The sequence below is a fragment of the Leptidea sinapis genome, chromosome 15, assembly GCF_905404315.1.
Source record: "Leptidea sinapis chromosome 15, ilLepSina1.1, whole genome shotgun sequence".
In the NCBI taxonomy this organism is placed as follows: domain Eukaryota; kingdom Metazoa; phylum Arthropoda; class Insecta; order Lepidoptera; family Pieridae; genus Leptidea; species Leptidea sinapis.
In genome coordinates, this window is record NC_066279.1 from 9,280,626 (window position 1) to 9,295,164 (window position 14,539).

At 41.7% G+C, this 14,539-nt stretch overlaps 1 protein-coding gene across 11 annotated transcripts in view; it reads right to left on the minus strand.

Moving 5' to 3' along the window:
- The window catches only part of LOC126968449 (phosphoribosylformylglycinamidine synthase), a 42,983-nt gene that overhangs the window by 13,716 nt on the left and 14,728 nt on the right, over positions 1-14,539 (minus strand). Inside the window, exons 14-15 of one of the 11 annotated variants that reach the window (XM_050813473.1) lie at positions 7,983-8,178; positions 1,847-1,973 (exon numbers count right to left, since the gene is read on the minus strand). In XM_050813473.1, coding sequence (XP_050669430.1) covers positions 1,847-1,973; positions 7,983-8,178 — 323 coding nt within the window. Of the gene's footprint in view, positions 1-1,846; positions 1,974-7,072; positions 7,132-7,163; positions 7,223-7,254; positions 7,314-7,345; positions 7,405-7,436; positions 7,496-7,527; positions 7,587-7,618; positions 7,678-7,709; positions 7,769-7,800; positions 7,860-7,891; positions 7,951-7,982; positions 8,179-14,539 lie in introns of those variants that run through there. The other 10 variants (XM_050813484.1, XM_050813482.1, XM_050813481.1 and 7 more) reach the window with 10 other exon arrangements.

A 14,539-nucleotide genomic window follows, 5' to 3' on the forward strand; every position in this document is an offset into this window, starting at 1 on the left:
GGTAAAAGTATCCGAACACATTATAGGATTTGCGACCGACCGTAACTAAATGATATGTATTTCTGCGATGATAAAACTACTACTCCAATTGAAATTGAAACTGAAGATGACCTGCCATTGGGAGAAATACAAAGACAGCGCTTTGAAGATGAAGGGGAAGAGTTGACCAAAACATTCAAGGAACAATTAAAAATAAAAGTAAATAAATCTTTACAAGGTGCTGCTTTGCCGAAAACGATAGCTTGGAAACGTCTGATAGGGCGGGAATTAAGTTATTAGATTGAGACGGATCAATAGGATTCACCCAGCGTTGGAGCTGATGAAATTTTTTCAGCTTATAGGTTTTTTTTGATTCATTTGAGATGTTCAATGAATGTCGATACGTTAGACGCTCTCAGTTTCTTACGTTAGTATTTTCTAAACACAAGTTATATTATTTTCTAGTAGTGGGTAGTGTAGGCCAAAACGGTTCATAATTAAAATGTTTAAGTTCTAAAGAAGTGGCTCTCTTAATTTATTGAAATTTAATAAAACAGTATTCGGAAAATTAGTATAATTCGAAGTATTATTATCATTCATTACTGATTGTATACAAATAAACTAAGTATTTAGGAAACAATTATTTATTTTAGTAGTAATTTACATTTAGTTACTATAGTGCAATAATTAAAATTCACTCGAATATAATGTTCTTTTGCAGCGTTTAAAATGAATCGCTCATTTTTTGTAAACAAAACAATAAAAATATCGAAGAAAAATGGCGGGGATTCGAATAACCTATTTTTTTTTACGGCGCGCGACGTTCTGGTAGTGTGCAACGCGCGTAAAAAATGCGCGTAAATATGTTCTTTTTTTGAAATTCATACAGATACCACGCATCGAGCAATAAGAATGTTGCTGTCTGTTGAAACTCTTTGCGCATGAAGGGATAAAAAAAAACATAGGAGTGTTGTTATGAAATTCAGTACAACATCACAACACACTTTTGGATGATGTAATGGTTATTAGAACATTGGGTGTTTTAATGTTGGCAATAAGCTAACTGTTTCAGAATCTTTAATAGAGGATTTAAAGCATGGGTGTAGATAAAAGCATATACAACGCCCCACATAAGACTTACTAACTCGACTTAGCCGAGTAGGTGGCATTATAAGTTTACGTTTGTTTCTGGTGTTAACATTATGGTTATGACAGTTTCTAGCAAATGTGCTTATGTACAGACATTACATTATCAAGAATATATTGAGAAGCAACAGTCAAGATGTTTATTTTTTTAAATTTTTCTCTCAATGATTCTTTAGGACCTAGGTGATAAATAAATAGCGCCAATAGCCATACGATATAATACTTTGAAAATAACTAAAGTATACTAGTCGCGCCGTATCTATGTCAGTTAATTGTCTAATCTTTTTAACCGCGTATGCTGCAGAACTAAGTCTGTTCGCCAATCCTTCAATATATTAATTTGGAATCCAGAGTAATGTTAAGAAATATAGCAGATTCCACCAGTTTTATCACCTCCTCGTTTAACAAAACACTCGCATTCACATTTTTTATATTTGGTACGGTAAATTTTATATATTTCGTTTTCTTGCTATTTAACATTAGGTTATTAACGCTAAATTCATTCTAACTGAACTCAAAACATGTCAGATAGAATGTAGTTCACTTCGTCATACATAGTTTGGTTTCATTTCACTTTAACTATCAGTGAAGTGTCATTATAAGGTTAGGAAGATCATTTATGTAGATAAGAAAGAGGAACTATCCAAGAATAGACCCTTGTCGGACCCCCATACTGAGAATATACTCTATACTGTGAGAGAATCAACAAATAAATAATTACCTATAGTTGGATGACACAGGAACGTGAACCAGCGCCGAGCCTTCCTTGACAAGTGCCGGCTCCACTTTCACCGTGATGTCAGGGCAGGGCGCGTACGTTGACACCACCAGGGTCCCCGGAGAACGAACTGGACAGTGATATAATGAATGACAATAAGGGACGAGACGAGCAGGACGAGAACGTCCTGCTCTTATCATCAGCTTCTGCTGATAATTGATACGCACTGCCCATTACAATGCAGTACCCCTCAGAATTATTGAGAGACCCAAAAAAATTTGCGGTACTATAATTGCACTCGTCACCTGGAGACATAAGATGTTAAGTCTCATTTGCCTAGTAATTTCAGACTGAAACACAATACACATAGTAATGTGTAAGTTTTGTTGTTGTGAAGCAGTAGAAAGAGATTTTTACTCAACAAGTGCAAAATTCTCGAATGAAATAACTGTGTTACAGCAAAAAATACTTTTAATTCATGAATTAAATTTAAAATATATACTAATAATTTATTTAATAATATTATACATATTAATAAATAATTATAACGAAATTAAACATAATACTTTGAATTTAAATAAATTATTGTCATTTAATTGGCCAATTAAAAGTCTTAACGATAATACTTAATAAAAGATATAACTTCTAAAAAAAGGAATATACTTCCGCAACATTTCATTTTCCATTTTTATGATGGTTTGAAAAAATTCTAGTTTGTATTGTTGTTGAATGTTCTTTTGTAAATGTATTAAAAAACGTAGTATGCACGTGACAATCCCGATTGTCATTTCCACTCATGTCTATAAACCGATATTCGTGAACAAATTTACCCACTATTTCTGCCATCTTCAAAGATCGAGACTTATCTACTTTCCCATCAATCTCAAATATTTTACTCAAGATGTCCAACAATAACGTTCCAATTTTTTTCTAGACATTAGTTACACAAATTTTTAACAATAACAATTAATAACAAAATGTAATAATTTAAAATTTAATACAAATAATGATAGTAAGTCTATATTGTCATTGGATTTTATGAACTTATCGGGGATGGTGCAAAGCAATAGTTGTTTCAATGTGAATAAGCATATACTTGACTTGGTTTTAAGTAACGCTGAATGTGAAGTTGTAGCTTCAACTTTTCCACTTACAGACGAAGATGCCCACCATCAATCTTTACAAATCACTCTTACATTATCTCAAACTGTATTTTTAAAAGAGAAAGAGCGACTTGTACTTCTAAATCATGCAAGTAATTTTGAGATGATAAGTAAAGGTTTGTTAGTAATTAATTGGGACACAATGCCTACAAATATAAATTTCTATTCTGTGTTACATATCTTGATTGATAAGTACACAGTAAACAGTAGTCCACCTTGGTTCTCCATTGCTCTAATTAAACTTACTCGTAAGAAATCAAAAGTGCATGCTAAATGGAAAAGATATAATAATAGTCTTGACTAAACTCGATATGTATATTAACCGTGATGAAGAGAACGTCAAAGCATCGCTTTTTTTGGACTGTTATCAAGTCTAAATTGCGTGATAATGATATACCGGCATGGTGCTGTGCTTACAATTTATTTATATTATATATTTGACATAATATATATTTTTTTTAATAATGTAAGAACTGAAATTAAATTAAACATCATTGAATTGTATTAGACTATATCAATTTTATAATTTTTATTTCTATAATTTAATTATTTTCTTTTTTAATTGTAATTATGACATAATATATTAACTTTTCTTTTTTATCTGTAATTCAATTAAAATCAAAGTAAAATGTAATTTAAGTTAAGATTGTTTGTAGATTTATGGGTAAAATGCCTGAAATAAATGATTTATTATTATTATTATTATTATTATTATTAAGGCGCTTGTCACCTTGGACATTCACAAATCGAGCGGGCCCGATGGCATTCCCCCAATAGTCTTTTCCGGCTCTCCTACTAGTCCCAAAATCATGGAAGGCGGCTAACCAACCGCAATGCAACGCACCAACGGGAACAAACTTGTGTCTGAAATCGAGACTATGCTTTGCAAAGTCTCGGAATGGGGCCGACGAAATTTAGTCCAATTCAACCCCAAGAAGACACAAGTTTGTGCATTCACCACTAAAAAGATTCCCTTTATAATATCCCCTAGATTGGAGATCACTCCTCTAACTGCTACAGCCCTATTGGCATACTTGGCGTCGATGTACAGAGCGACGTTCAGTTCCGTGGTCACTTGGAAGAGAACTCCTTACTCAGTAAGGCGAGACAGTACTTCACTAAAAGCCAACGCCTGCTACTTTATAAGGCGCAAATTCGACCTCACATGGAGTACTGTTCTCACCTCTGGGCGGGTGCTCCCGAGTACCAGCTTCTTCTATTTGACCGCATACAACGAAGAGCGGCCCGAATCATTGACGATCAAGTAATCTGCAATCGGCTTGATTCTTTGGCATTGCGTAGAGATGTCAGTTCTTTCTGCATCTTCTACCACATTTATCACGGGAAGTGCTCAGAAAAGCTGTTCGGGATGATTCCAGCGGCCGAAGTCCACCACCGGACATTACGTGCAAAGTACCATCCGCATCACGTAGCTGGCATTCCACAACCGCGCGTTTTCTTCGAAATTTCTTGCCCCGCACAGCCACTTTGTGGAATCAACAACCGGCAGCGGTCTTCCAGAACAGATACGACTTAGGGACCTTCAAGAAAAAAGCATACTCCCACCTTAAAGGCCGGCAACGCATTTCTTGACACACCTGTTGTTGCGGATGTCCATGGGCGGTTGCCTCACCTCTCCCCATCCCGTGAGCCTCTTGCCCGATTGCCCACTCTGACATACAAAAAAAAAGTGATCGCCGCCCTCATTCTCTTGTAACACCAGAGGACTTACAGGACCGATGCCAGCCTATAAGAGGTGTACGCGCTTTTTTTGAAGGTACGTCGTATCGTCCCGAAAACACTGCACAAGGAAGCTCATTCATCAAGAAGCCACAGCTTTACAATAGGCGGAAGAAAGCTCCTTGAAAACCGCACTGTCGAGGATCGCCACACATCCAGGGGGTGGGGATGAAATCCTAACTTGTGGCGTGTCGTGCGAAGGTGGAATTCAGCGGCAGGAATCAGTTTAAATAGCTCTTCGGAACAATCCCCGTGATAAATACGGTGAAGACGCACAATTAAGCGACGTCTCTACGCAACGCCAAGTGATCCAGCAGTGACAAAGCTGCTCTGCGTTGCACTCGGTCAAATGGATCGAGCTGATACTGGGGTGCGTCAGACCAGAGATGACAACAATACTTCATGTGTGGCCGGACCTGCGCTTTGTAGAGCGCTTGAATGTGGGCCGGCTTGAAGTATTGCCGTGCTCTACTAATGGTTCCCCATTCGCCAAGCTTCTTCAAAGCCAATTTGGCTTTGCCCTCCAGATGGCCACGGATTTGGCAATCCCTCGAGATTTCGAGACCCAGTATTGCGATAATAAGCGAGACTTTAAGGGAAGTGTTTTCGAAGAGCGGTGATACGACAAATGGGGTTTTTTAGTGGTAAACGCGCAAGTCTTCTGGGGGTTAAATTGGACAAGGTTCAATTTACCCGATAGAAGACTCAAGTTTCTCTCGGCACAGGTCAACGATTTCCCGAGACCAGACCAGTGCTATCGTCTGCATACCAATGTATGTTGGAGGTGTCCAACATATAATTGGTATGCTGAAGAAACAGCGTGGGATATAGCACACAGCCATGGGGCACTCCAGCGTTCACGAGCTTCGGGTTCGAGCAATAACCGTCGTCAACGACCTGTATGCTGCGCCCAGTGAAACTGGAGGTCCACTTCTATAAGCTCTCGGGAAGCCCAAATGATGAAAGTTTTGAGAGGAGCGCCTTGATCGCCATACACGATTAAAAGCCTTCGCTATATCCAGGCTAACTGCCAGGCCTTCCCCTTGCTTCAATAGCTGTCACCCATCTATGTGTTAGGTATACCAGATGATCGCCTGCCGACCGACCATGGCGAAAGCCGTACTGTCGGTCGATGATCAACTGGTGACCTTCTAGGTATACCAAGAGCTGGCGGTTAATTATGCTCTCCATGATTTTGGAGAGCAGGGAGGTAATAGCGATAGGCATGTTCTTTGCCAGATTCGAACTACCTCCTAATTTTTGGATCGGATGGACAAGGGCTGACTGCCATGAGTCAGGGACTACGCCTTTTGAAAAAGATTGCCGGAATAAACGCGTTAGCACCGGCGTCAACTCAGGGGCGTCAACACGTTCTAAGCACGATTGGAGAAATGATGGCATTTCGACTTCCTGACGTCCAACGAAAACAGAGCTCACCGAACAGTTTTCTGTCTGAACTGTACTCCAGGCATAGATCTCTGACACCGCGGGATGGTCAGTGGTGTTTTTCCGTTATCGTCAAGAGTCGAGTTGGACACACATTTCGCACAGGACATTGGCTTTCTGAATCTGGAGGCAAGGTTATTGAAATGGGTTGCACTTAGGCTCGAAGGACCATGAAAAGGGGTGCATTTTTATGGTAAAAATATTTATTTACACACGTTAACTAACTTTCATTAATGGTTCTACTTGTGAGTACGCAGATCTCTACTACTAATTGGTTACAATGTTTAAAATGGTTACTCGGACCGGCCCTGTAATGGAGACGATTACGTTACGGATATAGACGTTAGTGGTAACTAGGACTGGTCGCATCAATGGTTATACGCGTGCTGCATCTCCTAAGCATTGGTAATAATGGTTAAAATGGTTACTCGGACCGGTCCTGTAATGGTTATAGACGAATGGTTAATGGTAACTAGGACCCGCCCGATCAATGGTTTAACGCGTACGCGTTAAAGAAGGCAACACATGGTTAAAAATTATTAATTTTATCTACTTAGCAATATTTGTAAGATAATGCGACACATGATGACACATGAAGATTTCGACAGATTTACTTCGAACAGTATTATATTTCCAGTTAAGAACTTTGCAGTTCGGATCCTTTGAGCCCAGCGCCGCAAACCACGTTTGATACGCTTGTTTTTGCAGTCAGATGCTGCTTTAATTGACGCATCGAACCAAGGCTGTGATCTGTCACCGATCGGTACTACAGAGCTTGGTATAAAAATATCTATGCCCTGTAGTATCACATCGGCTACTGCAACGGCGCAGGCATTGGGATCACCCTAAACCTTGCCCGCTGTATACACTGTACACGTACCCGTGTCCCCGCCCACGTCCGCACACATGGACAGCGAGTCCTTGCCGCCGTCCACGGCCACGCCCGCCCGCTGTATACACTGTACACGTACCCGTGTCCCCGCCCACGTCCGCACACATGGACAGCGAGTCCTTGCCGCCGTCCACGGCCACGCCCGCCCGCTGTATACACTGTACACGTACCCGTGTCCCCGCCCACGTCCGCACACATGGACAGCGAGTCCTTGCCGCCGTCCACGGCCACGCCCGCCCGCTGTATACACTGTACACGTACCCGTGTCCCCGCCCACGTCCGCACACATGGACAGCGAGTCCTTGCCGCCGTCCACGGCCACGCCCGCCCGCTGTATACACTGTACACGTACCCGTGTCCCCGCCCACGTCCGCACACATGGACAGCGAGTCCTTGCCGCCGTCCACGGCCACGCCCGCCCGCTGTATACACTGTACACGTACCCGTGTCCCCGCCCACGTCCGCACACATGGACAGCGAGTCCTTGCCGCCGTCCACGGCCACGCCCGCCCGCTGTATACACTGTACACGTACCCGTGTCCCCGCCCACGTCCGCACACATGGACAGCGAGTCCTTGCCGCCGTCCACGGCCACGCCCGCCCGCTGTATACACTGTACACGTACCCGTGTCCCCGCCCACGTCCGCACACATGGACAGCGAGTCCTTGCCGCCGTCCACGGCCACGCCCGCCCGCTGTATACACTGTACACGTACCCGTGTCCCCGCCCACGTCCGCACACATGGACAGCGAGTCCTTGCCGCCGTCCACGGCCACGCCCGCCCGCTGTATACACTGTACACGTACCCGTGTCCCCGCCCACGTCCGCACACATGGACAGCGAGTCCTTGCCGCCGTCCACGGCCACGCCCGCCCGCTGTATACACTGTACACGTACCCGTGTCCCCGCCCACGTCCGCACACATGGACAGCGAGTCCTTGCCGCCGTCCACGGCCACGCCCACCACCGCCATGGCCGCCGCCAGCGCTCGACACGCCACCACGAGTGCGGCGCCCGCCGCGCCCGTCTTGCCCGGCCACATCCAGTTGCCCGAGCACTTCACGTCCTCCAGCTGCGTTATACCGGCGAACACCTGTGAGTGATCAGATAAGTCCGCTATCAATACAAATATTGAATTACATCTAAATATTATTTACACGTCTAGGTAATAACCAAGCGTGCCGTTTACTTTGTTATTACGGCATATTATAGGTGTTTGATGTTTTTCTGCTTACATCATTTACACGTCTAGATGGACTATTACAGCTGGGAAAATATCGAAAAAAATTCACTTTAGAACCTTTACTTTGAACAATTCACGCACACTAACACAATAACTAACATAACGTGTCAAGTGTAAGACTGTTTAGTTTGCTGTGCTTCCCCTTGGCGTAAAACGAATAGGGCCAGGCCCAAGGGTGTCGTAAGAGGCAACTAAGGGTTTTTAGTAGTGGGAGAGTCACGCTGCCGTCTTTTGACGTCAGCACAATCGGGCCAGACTCGTCAAGGTTAATTACCACACTGGCACAGAATACCGGCGTGAAGTAGCGGCCTAGCGCCAGTATGTTTCGCATAGGTTAGGGACCAGAGGCCAACCCCCCAAGTCAGCAGAAACCCTCAAAATTTCCGAGACGGCGATAGTAGTATCCTCCCTAACGTACACACATATCTGCGTCTCCGTAAGGAAACACAAGGCCGGCTGCGCCGTATCAAAGTGGTGGTGGACTGCGTTTAAATTGGAGTGAATTCCCCCTGATATTGGGAGGCCCTCCGGTCCTCGAAACTAACCTATGCGTAACATAGCGGTTCACCGTAGGCGGCTAGTTCACGCCGGTATACTGGTATTGTGCATCCGATCCAAAAAAAAAGGAGAAAGTTCGGATCCAGCAAACTACAGGCCTATAGCTATTACCTTCCTGCTCTCCAAAATCATGGGGAGCATAATTAACCGCCAGCTTTTGATATACCTTGAGGGTTACCAGTTGATCATCGACCGTCAGTACGGCTTTCGCCATGGTCGATCGGCAGGTGATCTTCTGGTATACCTAACACATGGATGGGCAGCGGTTATCGAAAGCAAGGGGGAAGGCCTGGCAGTTATGGATGCGTGTATGGCACAAGGCGCTTCTCGACTTCAATCATTTGGGCTTCCCGAGAGCTTATGCAGGTGGACCTCCAGCTTCCTCACTGGGCGCAGCATACAGTTCATTATTGAAGGTTATTGCTCGCATCCCAAGCACATGAACGCTGGAGTGCCACAAGGATGTGTGCTATCTCCCTCACTGTTTCTTCTGCATCATGGACACCTCCAACATACATTGCTATGCAGACGACAGCACGGGCGATGCGGTATACACGGGCCATGTCAGTCTCTCTAGGGTAATCGTAGACCAGTGCCGGGAGAAACTTGTGTCTGTCTATCGAGTCCTCTCTTGAGAAGGTCGCGGAATGGGGTAAATTGAACCTTGTCCAATTGAACCCGCAAAAGACTCACGTTTGCGCGTTTACCATTAAAAAACCCCATTTGTCGTATCACCGCTCTTCCAAAACACTTCCCTTATAGCGATTGCAAATTTCGAGGCCACCTGGAGAGCAAAGCCAAATTGGCTTCGAAGAAATTGGGCGTCATAAATAGAGCACGGCAATACTTCATGTCAGCCCACATTCTAGCGCTGTACAAAGCGCAGGTTCTGCCACATATGGAGTATTGCTGTCATCTCTGGTCTGGCGCACCCCAGTATCAGCTCGATCCATTTGACCGCGTGCAAAGCAGAGCAGCTCAAATTGTCGGGGACCCAGTGCTCTGTAAACGGCTGGATCACTCGGCGTTGCGTAGAGACGTCGCTTCATTGTGCGCCTTCTACCGCATTTATCACGAGGATTGTTCCGAAGAGCTGTTTAAACTGATTCCTGCCAACGAAATTCCACCTTCGCACGACACGCCACATGTTAGGATTTCATCCCCACTATCTGAATGTGTGAACAAAACATGTGTCTAAGCCATGATTTCATTTTTTTTTGTAATAACACCATAAGAGTTTTTATTTTTTATATGCATAGCATGCGTCCATACCTACGGCCATGTTGAAATCTTACAACTTATACATGTATTATTGAAATAACATTAGTTAATCCATATGAGAATTAATGTACCTACATTTAATTTTATGATAATATTTACAATCACAATAAAGTATTTTGATATGTCTAGGTCGTTACCCCGCTATGTTTTTTTTTTTTTTTTTATTTTTTTTATTAGGTTTACTAAGCATTCCGCTTAGTAAACCGCTTAAACACTCTTAGTATTGTATAAAAACAGAAAAATACGTTAACATGTAGGGGCGAGTGCCTCCTTCTGGATGTGAACACAGCATGCTTTTAAATGTGTTCTAGATTATATATTAAACTAAGAACAATAACTTAACCTATAGAGGAACACAATTCAACCCCACAGTCCCCAAGCCAATAATCCGCTTTTTCTAGCAGAAGTCTTCTGAACCTAGGGACTGACGGATCGAATATATCTACCTTCTGACAGACTTCATTATACAGAGAACAAATGCGATATAAACTAGAATGTTGACCATAATTTGGGCGTGTTGAAGGTAGACTGAACGTCCTATTAATAATACGGCTGCAATGCCGTGGGACAACAAAGTTAATTTTACTTAATAATAGAGGACTGGCTATGTGGCCATGAATTAGTTTACGTAAAAAGACTAGGTCTGAAACTTTCCTACGTTGTACAAGAGGCGTCATGTCAAAATACACAAGTCTAGATTCGTAGCAGTCTAACTGACGACACAGATTACTTGAATATGAGAGATGACATAAAAATTCGGACTCTACCTGTTCTAACCTCTTAATATGAACTTTGTAAGATGGGTACCACACCGGACTGCCATACTCTTAAAGACTACGCACGTAGCTGTTAAAAAGTATCTTTGACACATCAGGGTCTTTGAAAAATTAAGTTGTCTTATCACAAAACCTGAAAGATGAGATACCTTTTTGTAGTCAATGTGCTCTCTAAAATCTAATTTTGTGTCAACCATGACGACTAAATCTCGCATTGTAGAAACCTCTGTTAGTGGACACGCATTGATGGAGTAAGTAGTGAAGAACCTCTTTTTCGAGAAAAGTTTAAGTAAAAACATTTTGAAGAATTTAAGACCATCCTATTTCTAACACACCAATCGCAGATCGAATCAAGATCACTTTGTAATATGATAGTATCTTCTGTAGATCGAATTTCTCTATAAATCTTTAAGTCGTCAGCAAACATTTGAAAATTGGTTTTTAATTTAGTGGCTAGATCGTTCACAAAGACCAAGAAAAAAAGGGGCCCTAAATGGAAGCCCTGTGGAACCCCTGATGGCACGGTTCATGCAATTCATGGTCATCTGTGAAAGCTTGTGTAATGTCACTAACAAAATCCACAAGATTTGATGTAGTTGATCTACCAAGTAGAAATCCATGCTGTTGGGGTAAGGGAACGTGGAAAAAAATATTTTTCTGAACCAGTAATTGAAACAGCTTACCGATAGCAGACAAAATTGAGATCGGCCGGTAGTTAGTAATATCTCCAGGATCTCCCTTCTTGTGAATTGGACTGATGTGCGCAACCTTCCATCTTGAGGGGAAAAGTTTCACATAGTAAAGACTTATTAAAAATAATTCGTAGCGGCTCAGCCAATTTCGTGCCACAGGCCTTCAAGAAACTAGGAGGTATAAAATCTGGACCAGGACCTTTATTTGCATCTAGGCTTTTGAGCGCTGATAAGACATCTGAGTCAGAGAAACGACATAAAGTTGTGACGTGTCACATTCGACGGTTTCGTTGTGTTTAGTTCTTCTGTTTGGGTCATGCTGATAGGTTGAGTGAAAGTATTCTGAAAAAAGGTTGACAATTTTCTGGCCACCTTGAACGCTTTGATCTAAGTAAGTCATTTCATCTAGTATATCGCTGCTATTGGATCGTAGAGATTTTTCGAAAGCACAAAATATTTAGGATCCTTCTTGATTAAATTTTTGGCTTCTGATTTCAACCTATTTATATCATTGGTTAAGATTTTGTCACATCTCTCGCGGAGTAACCTATACGTAAACTGATCCATAGAATTGCCATACATTTTAAATCTACGATGATACTTTGGCTTTTCCTTGAAACTCTGGCGATAATCAGCGATCGACTGAACCAAAATGGGAAGGTGCTCCGACCTTTCGTACTCATTGGAACATTCTTATTAATGATGGATAGTAAGTATGTCATAGAAAACGTCTACTATCTCATCGACTGTTAAACGAGGATCGAGAGTTTCCTCCCAGTTAATGTTAATATTTGGGGGCCTCAATGTTGCAACCACAATTTTTACGGAAATACTTAGTACCGGGTGATGTGTCTCACAATCCACTTGTGGGACACCCTGGATAACTGATACGAGTTTCGGTGAGTTTGAAATTAGAAGATCTAAGAATCTGCTATTTAAGTTTGGTATTGCACACATTTGGTGGAGATCGTTGAAAGAAAGAGCATCGAAAAGTAAGGCGTCTTTGTTATCTGTAGGAGAGCTAGGGATCAGAGAGCATAGGTTTAGGTCTGTACTGTGAGACCACTAGAAGTACGGCCTATTAAAATCACCTACTAAAAGAAGTATAGATCTTTTTGACATTTTGTGTTGTATTACATTTATTACATTATTCATTATATTTTCGAAAGAATAATACTTAACGGGGGGAGAAAGGTATAAATTACAAATACATAATTCCATTTTGAGTTACCCTGGCCAAACTTAATCGTAATCCATAGGTTCTCATTTGTAGTCTCCCATTTCAATTTCCTAACGAGGGCATGTTTTTTGTGGACCGCTATGAGAACCCCACCTCCCTCCACTTGCTGCGATACTGTCGAGTGTAGATCTCGCCTAAAAACCAAGTATCTGCTGTCTATAAAGTTCATGGTCATAAACAGACGCGTTTAAGTTTGACTCAGTTAATAGAATAACGTTCAAGTCTTGTTTTTGTACATTTTCTCGTAAAATATGCGCTTTGGTTCTAAGACCATTTACATTTTGATATGCAATTTTAAGATTACAAAAAGGTTTAGTTAAAGAACTTAGAGGGTTAGGGTAACACACATTTAGAGGGTGTTTAAGAAGTCCGAGTCTCTGACTAGGAAACTTTTGGAATAAACGTCCTTTCTGATAAAAATCTTTCCACCTCGAACCCACACAAACTCGTAGTGCTTATCTTTTGCAATTCTACGGGCAGTCGCGTGAATAATTTCCTTGTCTGGAGAAAGATGCTCGCACACGTACACTGGTTTTTTACTTCCAGCAAGCGCCAGGTGATTTGTATTTGCTACACAGTTTGATATCAGCCGACTTAATTTGTTTGTTGCACTTTATGCAGAGACCCATTTTAATATTACCCTATGCAGTAGGAGAAAATTTCTACGCTGGCAATATTTTACGCTTGTCAGAACCGAACACGGAATGTCAGATGAATTTGGCAAATTGTTTTCAATTGGCAAGTGATCTTCAGGAATTTAAAATGGACCAAAAATGGGCTCAATATAAATGGAGAAAACCCCAACCGTCTACGTTTTGCCGATGATTTGATTTTATTCGCAGAGGACGCAGGAACTCTGGGACTAATGTTGCAGCAGCTATCCGATGAAAGCGTGAAGGCCGGTCTGACAATGAATCTTACTAAAACCAAAATTATGACTAATTCCCAACAAGCAGTAGCCAATGAACAAATAACAGTAAAAAACGAACAACTAGAATATGTAAACGAATATATATATTTGGGCTAACGTATATCTACAGATAATTGCATGAATAAAGAAATAGAAAGAAGAATAACTAATACTTGGAAAAGGTTTTGGTCTCTTAGAGAAGTAATGAAGAATAAAGAAATGCCAATGAAAGGAAAAAAGAAAGTATATGAAATGTGCATTATGCCATGCTTAATATATGGATGCCAGACATGGGCGCTAACAGAATTACAAGAAAATAAATTAAAAGTTTGCAAAAAGGAATGGAAAGGAGTATTTTAGGTAGAAAAAGAATTGATAAAGTAAAATTACAAGAAATAAAAACGAAAACTAACTTCAAAAATGCACACACTGCATACAGACAGCTTAAATGGCGTTGGACGGGACATATGTTACGAGACAGTAAAGAAAAATGGACTAAGTTAATAGTAGAATGGTACCCAAGAGTTGGCAAAAGAAATAGAGGCAGACAAAGCAAAAGATGGTAAGATGACTTCAAGAAAGTGGCTGGTCCAATATGGACCCGTTTAGCGAGAGACAGGAATACGTGGAAATCTTTAGAGGAGGCCTTTGTCGATAGACAAGCTGTCCTACACAAACATCCAGTTGCTGATAGTTCAAATAATACAATAGATTAAATTAAGTGTTTAGTAAGTAGGCATGTAGGTATATACTA